Source organism: Centrocercus urophasianus, unplaced genomic scaffold, assembly GCF_019232065.1.
Source record: "Centrocercus urophasianus isolate 14NV4802_14NV808 unplaced genomic scaffold, USGS_Curo_1.0 seq_411, whole genome shotgun sequence".
Taxonomy (NCBI): domain Eukaryota; kingdom Metazoa; phylum Chordata; class Aves; order Galliformes; family Phasianidae; genus Centrocercus; species Centrocercus urophasianus.
This window is the reverse complement of record NW_024884991.1, coordinates 1-12,187: the sequence shown is the minus strand read 5'-3', so window position 1 is coordinate 12,187 and position 12,187 is coordinate 1. Positions and strand designations below refer to the sequence as shown.

At 45.2% G+C, this 12,187-nt stretch overlaps 1 protein-coding gene across 1 annotated transcript; it reads right to left on the bottom strand.

Moving 5' to 3' along the window:
• Window positions 1-2,659: 2,659 nt before the first annotated feature.
• LOC122168285 (homeobox protein SIX4-like) lies at window positions 2,660-11,750 on the bottom strand (the record flags this gene model as incomplete). The annotated part of the gene is made up of 2 exons (XM_042833466.1): window positions 2,660-8,576; window positions 11,036-11,750. Coding segments are annotated over 2 exons (1,512 nt in total), but the record flags the coding sequence as incomplete, so codon positions are not given.
• Between the last annotated feature and the right edge of the window lie 437 nt (window positions 11,751-12,187).

Sequence of the window (12,187 nt, the reverse complement as noted above, 5' to 3'; positions counted from 1 at the left end):
CATGGAGTCACAGAATGGTTTGGCTTGGAAGGGACCTTGAAGATCATTAAGTTCCAAATCCCTGTTATAGGCAGGGACACCTCTCTCTGGACCAGGCTGCTCACAACCCCATCCAGCTTGGCCTTGAATACTTGGTTTGGTTGAATACCCTTGGTTTTGGGGCTGCTGAGTTTAGATTTTTGCAAGCAAGGCCTGCCTCTTTGCAGGGAGGGTCAAAACAAAGAGGTTTTGTTAAAAAACAGGGCCAGCTGCATGCACATCGGTCGGGGTGATGCACACTGGAGCAGACTCTCCCATCCCACGGTCGGGGGTTCCTTCACTGCTGCTGGTCAGCGTCAGAATGCAGCTGCGAACATAGGGAAGAAATGCAAGGGAAGAAACGAACGCAGTAAGCTGGCTCCGGTAAAGGCAGCCCGTCCTCCTGCTGCTCTCAGGGGGCATTGCATCACGTTTGGCTCCTCGGGAGAAACGGGAGGCAGTGGGCAAAGCAACAGGGGGAGGCAGAGACCTGAGTTTGCTCTGCCACCGGCATCACCGGGCGAGTTCTGCTCTCGGCACCTTCCTCTTAACGCAGCAGACCGTATGCAGACCTTATGCAGCTCAGGAGAAAGGCCAAATCTTACAGCTCCTGATATAAAGCCTATCAGCCAGGCTCAGGTATTCCAAATGGGGTCTTTCTGCCCGAGAAGCAGCAGGATGAGGAGTTAGAGAAAGTTGCACGGGAGTTACTGAGTCACCATCAGCACTGCTAGGTTCCTCGGGGCTGGGTGCAACTCCTCAGCATTTTATCTTTTTCCTTCTCCTTTCTGAGGCCTGTGCCAGCTTCGGCAGCATATAAAGTAGGTGCTATTTTTATTGAATCTGGCTTTAATGTAGTAGATTTTTCACACGTGTGTTGGTTTTTATTGTTGGTCTCGTTCCTGAACTTTCTGGCACCTCTGAGTGTAAAGTCAGTTATGCACACATTGTTTGGCAGATGAATTCCTATTTCTGGGAATCATTTTCCTTCTGAAAAGTATTTCTGTATTAAAAATGTGATCTGTATCCATCACTGAGGCTCCAGCCCAAAGATTTCTGCAGCCAGCGATCACCGCGGTGGGGGGACTCATGCAGCCTTGGAAGGAGACCTCCAGTATCCAAGCCACGAACGTGTTCATTAAGACCTTGCTTTACTGACCCACGCTACGCCTCTTAGAGCAGAAAAACTTCCTCTGAGCCATTGCTAGGGAAAGTCCAGCCAGAAACAGGGGATGAAAAGCAGTCTTCCAGCACTGCCTCCATTCCCAGCTAGATCAGGAGCCCATCAGCTTCCTCCCAGCCGAGTGCCTACTGCTCTGGCAGCCCTGGTCCTTTCTCCAGCATCCTGTATCCCCACACAAAAGGTCCCAGCTTGGGGAGAGGGCTGCCCAACCTTCTGAAGGTGCTGTCCCCCTTTCCCCATCTGCACACAAGCTGCCAGGGAACAAGTAACCGTGGCTGTGTGTGGTTTTCTCGCCTAGGGTGACCTGGAACACATCTGCAAAGCCCTCCAAAGTAGTAGGAATGTGCTCCGTTAGGACATGATTCATCCTGCATACCGCATGGGTGGCTGCTCAGGGAGAATTTTGACATTTGCATAGGCAGAGACTTTCCGCTTCTCACTTGCCCTCCTGTGCTCTGCCGGGCCGAGCTGGGGGCTGTGCAGCCACAAGTCCCTCCTGGGGCTGCGAGGGATCCCCCCCGAAGCGAAGCCGACCCAGCAGCTGCTCCCCCCTGCACCTACAGGGCAGCAACAGGAGCCCACAGGAAAGCCTCAGATGAGAAGCCGCTCCCAGCCCACTTGCGTTGGGTCGGCCAAGCTGAAGGATGGCTTCAGACCCTCAGCCTTGCCCCAAGCAAAGCTGGAACGGAGCTGCTGTCGGAGATCAATTAACTACTTGGAAACTGCAGCCGTCCCCCACAGGCAGGAAAATATTATTCCAGTCCTACTGCTCAGGCAAAACCTTTGCCATGCCAAAGGTAAGTGATACGAACAACAGGACTGAGTCACACACGCTGCTGCTGGGAAGGAAAAGTGGTTGGGCAACACCACAATTGTCTCCTTCTACCTTCGGGGAGCTGGATTTGCTGCGGCAGCTGCAGAGGAGCCACGGGGCAGAGAGGGAGGGATGTGCAGGGCTGGGGGACCTCCAGGAATACTGTGAGCAGTGCTGCGTGGGGCGAGCAGGATGTGTGCTGCTGCTAGGATAGAATCTCCACACATTCAGCAAATAGGGATTTACCTACCCAAAACCAAAACAGTCCTAATGTCAAGGAAGCTGCGAGGAAATACCATCCGGTCCCAAGCCGTAGGTAGAAATGTATTATGATAGTATTTAATTAGGGCGTAAATTTGGTCTGAGACAAGATTTAATACGTGGGTTTCATATGAAATAGAAGATTTACTGTTTTTAATTTAGTATTTTTGAAGCAAAGTTACGGTCTGGAAAAAAAAACATTTGAATCACAAGAAGAGCTCGTGCTTCTTAGGGAGGCTTCGCATCAGTTCCATGGTGAGCGCAAGCATCCACTGCTGCCATCACCCTCACAGCAAGCCATTACAAGCACTGATCTACCTCGGATTGCTCTTTTAACACACAGTTCAAAGATACTGTAGCTGAAGAGAAATACTTACACGAGATGTGTATAAATATAAAGTTTATTCAGTATAGTGTTTAGAAAAATAAGTTCACATCATCTCAGAATACAAATAAAACACTTAATTGTCCAGGCACAAACCCCTATTACAGTACAACAAACATACATACTTTAGATCTCTTTGGTTGGGTAATTAAGCACAGATATGTTTGATGATGCTCTCTGGGTCGGCATCATCTAACAGTGCAGTAAAGACTTCTGATTATTCCCTCTAATGCGTACATTCCGCTTCAACGTCTCATTTGTTGTAAGGCACAATAAACCCATATCGCAGAAATAACTGGTTAGTTCTGGACAAGCAGTACATGCAGCAAAAGAACAAACATCCTCTGAATGTGAATCCTGAAAGTCAGAGGATTCACCCCCTCCTCCTTGAGTTCAGAAATGTAAGAAGCTAAGTTTAAATTATATGAAACATAAAAGTAAGATATAAAACATCCTTCAAGACAGTAACTGCTAGGAGATAAAGGAAGACTTCAGGTCTCCTTGCTTGTAAAATGCCATTCATTTTGCTTTTGGAGTTACAAAATTATTGTTGCTTTTGTGATTTGAGATGCTGCCGGACCACAGACAACACAGGCTCCATGCTCCTGGGATCCTGCATGTTTGCTTCATGCAGAACCAGAGGGATGTGCCCTACTGGTTGTTTGTCTGTCCTCGTTAAGAAAAGTGCACAGGCACTGGAAATCTGCGTACAGGAAAAGTTCCTGTGCACGCGGGGCCAAATTCTGCCTTGCTTAATTTAACTGCAAATCATTTCCGTGAATCCATCCATTGTTGTCATTGATCTCATAAGGATAACAACAATAGAGACGGTTCCAGCCTTATTTCTAGAGAAAACAGCTTTCTAAATGCATCTTCCTGAATCCACAGGCAGGGCGAAACGATAAATGGCAAGAGGTATTTGCTTGGATAGGTTGGTGCCGTTCATTGCAACTGTCTGAGCATCGGCCTTGTGAACTGCTTTGTAGTGTCACTGCAAACTGGGCCAAATCCATCCCTGATCCAGCTCCAGTGAAATGAATGGACCACATTCTCAGCTGGTGTGAAATGACACGAAAGTCAGTGAACTGTGCTCGTTTATCCCAGCCAAGGAGCTGGCTGACAGATGTCCACGACTGCTGTGGCTGAAATGTCCAATTAGGTGAGACCGCAGGGACAATGCTGCAAATAGTCCAGACAGAGCATTTGATTCAGGATATTTCGGGTTCTCTGCAAAAGTCTGGTGAAACAGAGGCAGCTTTAATTAAAGGTAGTGAAGAATACAGTTTTTATGTTTGTTTCTTTTTTTAGCACTCATGCTTTATAGGAATTTGCTTAAACTTTAAGCGTATTTTTCAAAGCTGAGTCTGGGACCAGAAAAGCAGTAGAATTTGGCAACGTTTCCTGTAAGATTTCCAGTGGACTTACAAGTTACAAACATATGTGAAGTTGAAATGATCCTTTATTCTCATCCACAGCGGGGAGGGAAGAGAAGTAGTAGTTGTGCTGGATAGACTGATCTTCCATTGAAACAATAGAACGCGACAGTAAGGACCGTCCGTGAGATTCAGATGCTCACTGCCATGAGTATCTGTGGGAGATGAGCATCCGTACCCCCTGAACACCATGTAAAATCTTCAGTTGGGAAACAGTGGAGCAATGCCTTATTTACAGCAGCTGAAGATCTGGCCCCAGATGCTCGATGGGGCTTTGTGTCCTGTCTACGTAGAGCAGTCAGCCTTCTTGCTTGAGGGCCGCATAATAAAAACCGACCCTTAATTTACAGTAGGAGTAAAACTACTATTTAAATATCTATTTTAGAAACACTGTACCGTGCAATGAGTCTTTATATTGTGCATATGTACCTGCAAAAAAACACGAGGTTCTAACTACATCATCTGGAGGGAATGACACTTATTTTTCAGTGGGAGAAAGAAAGAGTAAAACATAATAACGAAATAAGTTACTTGATACCTGGAAGACGAATAGATTAATCTTACTTTGTCCCAAACCACTGCTTTTATATACATCCTCTGCTCCCACGAAAGAACGGGAGGTCTCCTATTAGAAGTACCAGGCACCCCGAGATACGCACCACTGTAACAGCATATACAGTTTTCACATCAACTGTGCTGCAAAGCCATGGAATTCAGAGCCTCAGTAACACCACAAATGTAAGGGAGGAGAAAAAAAAAAAAAAGTAACATCATGACACCACAGTCTTTTCAGTTATGGAACCTGATGAGTTCAACATTGGACAGAGAGCTCTGAAATATTCTCTAGCTTGCCTCTAGAAACAAGTCCGAGCTCCACAAACCAAACATTAAGCCCTGAACAACTCCCTCAGAGCTACACACAGCTCCTGCTCTGTGCACACGTTCTCCATTAATACAGCAATACAGGATCCTTTTTTTCCCCAAGTTGAGTAATTCATGCAGATCAGATGCAGATACTGTTATCATAATCATCATCTTTGTTTTGAGGGTGAAGGAGGGGTGGAAAACAAATTGTTCATGCTGGAGCCCAGCAAGGCACTCAGATAAACCACTGGAGCAGAGTTCTGCACCATCCGATTCCCTGCTCACATGGAGACCCCCTGAATGCCAAGACAAGTTGTGCCAGGGAATATATATATATAATATATATATATATATATATATGTATGTATCTCCATGCTCTGCTTGTAATAATCTCCACTTTAAAGCACTTGCCTTAAACACCCTTTTTGTTTGGGTGCACGTGGGGACAGCCAACTACTCAGGGGCTGCTTCTGTTTGCAAAGCACCACTGACTCCTTGCAAAGTGCAAGCCTCGCACGCTTGCTCTTCCCTTCCCCTGCACTTTTCCCTGCAATGTTCAAGACTCCAGCTTGCAGTGTAAACTGCAGCATTTACCAGCAGAGCTCAGCTCTGAGATTTCACACGCTGCCTTGCAAAACATGCTGCATCCAATATAGTGCAAAACAACAGCAAGGATGTCTGTGCCATATGGGAGAAACCTTCATTCCTTAAAGGCTTTCCACAGAACCAGGTAATAACCAAGACAGAAACAGACTGGGATGTGCTCTCTCCATTCACTTGCCTGTCCACTCTTTTTGCCCAAGTGATTTTGTGTTAGGCCTGGCATGGAGCCCACAGAAGTTTAAGAAAAAATTTCCCATCGTCTTCCAAAGGCTTCGGCCCATGCCCCTGATGAGGATGAATACATGCTTTAGCTACTGTATATATTCACATTAGAATAAGAAATAAAAATAAAACAGAAACACAAAGATAAACAGCATGTCGTTTTTATACATCTGCATTATTATTATTATTTTAAAGCTTAAGGATGTGCTTTTCCATGCTACAGAAGTTTCTCTGGAGGAAAGGTAAGGGCTTTTCCACCTGCCCACAGCCTGCCTGCTTGTGCTGTCCGTGAAGGAGAGCAGAGGGGTGAAGGGAGAGGACACCCATCCACACGCAGGCAGGGAGCAGGGCTGCTCCACAGACCTTCTGGGCAGCTGCAGTTCCCACCACCGGCCCCCGCCCTGCTTATTCTGGAAGGATTTATAAATCCATGCTTAAGTGCACTCCTGGATGGGGGCCTGCTTGCTGAACAGCAGCTGAAGCCCTCCCACAAGGGCTGCTGGGCCAACGGCTGTGGGGAAACATGGGGCTCCCTTCCCTGGCCTGCCCACCAACCTTCTACACTCATCAGACCGAGGCCAGAGCCAAGATCTTTCCTCCTGCACTGCTCTGCCTGTGGTCCCTATGCACAATCCTCCTGCCTCCAGCTCCCTGCACCACCATTCAATGTCACCCAGCCTGACCAAAAGACTCAACTCTTCCAAAAGACTCAACTCTTCTTACTCGTGCAAGTAGGGACTCAGGGGTCAGCAGGGCTACTTGCAAAAGTAAGGCATCAGGATTCGGCCCTGAGGACGGAGATTTGCAAGTCAGTGTTTTTATTCCTCCTGCCACTGTGCTTTAGTAACAAAGATAAGGCCACTAGGAAGAAAGGCACATGGAATTCCATAAAAAATACACAAAGAAAAAAGGTTCAACTAATTTGCAAATTACTAACAAAACAAACAAAAAACCCCTGAACACAAAGACAGAGGGGGTAGAGACAGGGACCTCTTGGGTTTGTGAGACTGGGAGCTCATTTTCTAGTTTCAGTGTGATTAACATTTTTACTTTTACAGTCTATTGCTTGAAAAACTACAAAAAAGTAAAACCTTGTCGGAAATAACTACGTTTACTTCCTGCTCAAACAATAAAAATAAATTAAACAGCCAAAAAACGTTTTCCTTTTCAATGCATTGTGTCTAAAGTGAAAGGGAACATTAACCATAAATAAAATCCATTGTACTAATTTAAAAAAAAAAAGTCTCCTTGATAAGAGCTGAAACAATATTTACATTCATACTGGAGAGAAAGCTTCCGAGTTGCATAATTAGAGTTTCAGATGATGCTTTTTTGGTGCACTGACAAAATGCTATCTGTAGCACCTCGAAACCTGTCCATGTTTGATGTGAGATTTTTGGTATGAACACAAGCCTGCTGGAAAAAAAAAAAAAAAAAAAAAAAAAAAAAAAAGAAAACAAACAAAAAAAGCAAACACACCAGTAACAAAATTAGTTATGGTTTTGTTTCTTAACCTCCAACAACAAAAAAGTAGCCTGTGAGGTATCGTCTAGAGTTCTTAAAAAATGTTTCAATGCCCACGGACTAGAAGTAAACAGCGAAAACAACTGCATCATTTCTACCTTTCCAGAGCAAGATTTTTGCTTTCTACCTACTGTTAGGAGTGTATACTTACTGTTGATAGTATGTTGCACTACAGAGAATCTAGTTACGTTATCAGCGCAGTAGCAGTAGCCAAACCTGTACCCATTTGCTCGGTACTTCCCCTGGCGTTTCCTTTCTCCTTTAATCTGCTTAAAAGAGAATACTGCATGCAAACCAAGTGCGGCAACTGAGACCCGTTGCCAGAGATTCCTCTGTACATCAATTCAGACCATTTAAATGTTCTTCTGTTTTCTTTAAAAAAACAACAACAACAAAAAACCCACTCCACTTGGTGCTTCTTAGGGCCTCAAACAGGAGTCTTATCTACTGAAACAGAAAGCAAGAAAAAAAATTATAAGTCTTGCATATCTTCATCCATCTGAACTGTCTGCAGTTTGGCAAGTTCCTTTTTGTCCGTTTCCAGTTCTTCACAAACCGTGTCAACCATGTTACTCATAACATACTTGGACTTCGAATCCAGCATCATCAAATTGCCGGTTGATTTGCTTTCCGAATTAGGCAAGAAATTCTCTTTGACGTCTGGTACAGCTTGCAGAACCAACCTGTGCTCTCGGACAAAATCCTGGTGTACCTGTGCAGATGGATGGCTCACACGGTCCCCAGTCGTAAAAACGATCTCTCCAAGTGCGGGCTGTGCTGTAGAAATGGACAACAGATCTTGACTGGTAATGAGGGAGCAGTTCTGAAGAGTTGCATAGTTAGTGTTGCTGATAGATATCACAGTAGAGGTACTGGTTACGGGCGACGACATGGACTGGCTCTCAGAGATACCAGAGCTCAGTTCTGCAGCATTTAAAAGAGTCGGCGGCGTGAGGGAGAAATTATGTGAGGGTGTTACATTCACTAACGAGGAGGCCAGGGACTGGAGTCCTCCGCTAGATATATTTTCAGAAGACATGTTTACATTGAGTTGCGTGTTCTGACCGACTGGCATTAACTGAGAAAACACAAGGCTTCTTTCCAGTCCTTCCTGCTTGATGGATCCCACCGCCTGACCTGAATTGGGAACTGTATAAACGACGGCGCTCGGAGCGAGGGGGCTGAAGAAAACCTTTCCTTGTTGCACCGTTGAAGAGTCACTTGTGAAAGTTCCTCCATCTGATGTGCTAGAATTTACCGAAACGTTATCTAGGGAAAGGGAAACAAAAGAGAAGAAAATACAGATTACAGCTGTCAGAAAGCTCTGCGGTCGTTTTGCTGAGAAGCTTTGGCAGTCCTGCGTTAGAAGTACATGCACACAACATATCCCATGTGACACAGAAGAGCACTGTTTACAACAGGTGAGAAAAAAATTGGGAAGAAATAAAAGCTTCTGTTAATAGAAACTGTATCTAGAAAGAGAAAATAAAAGTTGTGGTAAATTAGGTACCTTTCAGACTCACTCTCATTAAGGAGCAAACAGTTCCTAGCCATGTGATTAAAATGAATGTGCTTTGGCCCTCACTAGTTGCCACCACTCCATTTCTATCTAAGAATAGAAGCATGAGAAGCTATTAAAGATAGTTCAGAGACAGATCACAACCTGTGTGTGGGAAAGCATAGACACGTCACATAAAATACACCATTGCTAGGCAGAACCTACCCGAGTGAACCTGCAGGAGGAAAGTTCAAACAACAATAACTTCTACCAGGATAACTATGCAATCAGCCAAGCACACAGACGTACTGCCTTTCACTGTGCTTCATCACATATTGCTAGAAGCCTAATCCTCCTACACTGACTGTGTGGTGTAAAGCCACCCCAACCACCCTCTCTGAAAGCCACTGGACTGCTTGGGTGATGTCCTAGATAAGCACAGCAAGAAAATCTGGCCAGACAAGATCTGAATTTGGTTCTACTGGACACACTGTGAAAGTGGTCATTGTAACCATCCCTAAAATAAGATATGCTGGCTATTGTGACTGGGTCCCACTTTAAACATCTTTCACAACAGGTTTTTAATAATTGTAATTTTAAGAGGCTACAGCTGGAGACTGTGATTTTTCATAACAGCACTGAAGCATATGTCACCTGGGGGACAAGTTTAGGTCCTCATTCATTTCCACTCATCAATCGTGATGATTTTTTGGAAGATGATACTTGTACATATAAACCAGAATAATAAAGCTGAGGCAACTGGAAGTTACCTGGCAATAACGTGTCATTTACTGTAGCTTACTCAGTCTGCAATGCACTTCACTTGGAATAGTGGGAGCTATTCATCCTTTTCATGTTGAAAAAAAAAAAAAAAAGAGGAGAGAAAACAAAGCAGCCAGTGTGGATCCTGACTCTTCTCTACACAAGACGTAGTATGGATCAACCTCCTGATATTTTCAACCATGGGGAAAATGTTTAGAGAGTGGCTTATTATGCACTTTGGACTTTCCCATTGTCCCATATTTCAGGAGCACAAATTTCTTTCTCACTGCTGCCAGCTGTCAGCTTATGCCTTGGAGCACGTGGATTACACAGCTTTGTAATTGCAGGTGGTATTCGCACCAACGTCTTACCTTTTTTAATCTTTAACAAATTGTCAACAACTTCCAGTGACCAAAACTCACTGGAAAAAGTCATATCTTCAGTTCTTATGATTGTCTACCTGTTTAAAAAGCGTTTGTATAGCCTCAATTTCCTTTCTGTGCTGTTTTAACAGCAAAAAAGTTAAGTTCCTATAACTGAAATTAGCTAACAATATGATTACCAGTGCAGCACTCAGCACTCCTGGAACTACAGCAATTCATTCAAGTTTAATCATTTTCATAACCAAAGATACAGTGGTTAATAAGTAACAAAGTTGTTCAGTTTCGCTTTGTGTCTGAGCTGCCTCAAAATAATGAAGCAGAGCCACTGCTGCGCTTCTTCCTGGCTGGCCAGAAGTCTCAGTGCATGGCATTGTTAAGACAAACCCTGGCAAACTCAGGGAGGAGCCTGCACACTTGGCACGTGAGCCTATGATGACATATTTCCCTTGGACAGAGGGCAGTTTTACCCAAATCCCCCCTGCACTTTCTATCTACACGCTATTACATATGCCTATTGTTTTCCTGCAGTTTATTCATTCTTAATTATGGGATAGGAAGTGCATGAGTGCAACTCGGTTTTGCTGTGTCTATGGCCATATAAAATTTATTTATGAAATTGTTTGGCTAAAAAACAAAAACCAACCAAACCACCACCACAAGAACAACAACAGCAACAGTTTCCAGCTGCTGCAGTTCTCATTTTTATAAACTTTCTCATAAAAAAAAAAAAAAAAAAAAAAAAAGGATTTTAATGGCACACGGGGAGTATTTTGATTTACTGAAATGTGTGAAATCTACAAATTTCTGTGAAGACTGATATCATAGGCTTTGGGAAAAAGCGTGGAATGAAGAGAGTGTAAAGCAGCAGGCTTCCTTCCCTGCTCTTGATAAAGCAGTTCAGTTCTCACATCACAGCCTACCTGTGAAAAGAATCCACATGAAAGGAAAAGGGACAAATGATGTGATGTGCTGTGTGTAGCTGGGGCCAGCACATGTAAGTGCACTGAAAGTATTATAGCTTTGTAACATGTGCCCAACTCTGATTTTTTCCTCACAGTTTTCCCTGTAACAAATAAAGCTTTTACCTTGAGAAGCTGCCACAGAAACAGGAGGCAGCTGCAGAGAAGAAAAACCAATGCTTCCGTTCAGCAACTGGCCATTTGTTCCTGAATTGGGGATCTGGACAATGCCATACTGGTTTATTTGGACAGGAGCAGTAAAAGTAACTACAGAGCCTCCATCTTGGGAAGCAACAGTTTGTGTGTTTTCCCTTTTCACTTCTGAGCTCGGTATCAATCCTGGGAAGGAGACCGGTATGTTGCTGGGGCTGAATGTGTCTGCTGCTGTGTTGGGGACTGAAGCCTGGAGGAGTTTGAAGTCCTTCACATCTTCCGAAGAAGATGACATGATGTCAGTGATGGACACCCCATTACTCACAGCACTTGAAGTGGTTTTGGGTGAATTTAAAGTCACCGGCTGGGAAGCCCCAACGCTGAGTCCATTGAGAATGACACCATTGGGTCCTTGAAGAAAAGAGCTACCATTGAGAAAGACGGGAGAACTACTGGCAGGCACGAGGTTCCCATTCAACAAGACACCAGATGAGCTCAAGGCTATTTTAGTGTTTCCAAGCTGCTGCATGTAGACGGGCTCCATGTGGCTGGGAAGGCTGAGGCTGGTGACTCCATCAGATGAGCTGGAGAGCGGATGCGGGGATAAATCCTCCTGCCCCTTACTGGACTCATCCTCCGTGCTGGGGTTGCCATCTGATTCACTTTTGGGAAAGACGGAGAGATGACACTGTTACCAGAGAGCTCTGGACCAAAGCTCTGGACCTGCCTCTCTGCCACGATATGGCTTGTGGGAGTAACTTCTATTTGCTACGTTTTGCCTTTAAAGCAAGTCAAAGCAGAGGTTTCTCAGTAAAGAACACATCACAGCAGGGCGAAACTGCTTTACAAACTCCTCACTGGCCCCAACCAAGTAGAGCCCACCGGGCCGGGCCCAGTCCTCCGTCCACCCGACAGCAGGGTGCCTGCACGTGCGAAAGCAGCAACAGCAGCCATTTGGTTTAGAGCTCTGCGGCAGCTGCGGGCCGGGAGGCTGCGGGAGAGGCCCCGAGGGGACACCCGGGGCAGCGCGGCCTCCAGGTGCCACCTCCGCCTTTTGTGCGAGGAAGAACCGGCGGCGGGGCGGCCCCGGGAGCGCAGCGCTGCGCTTTGCTCGCTGACTCCACC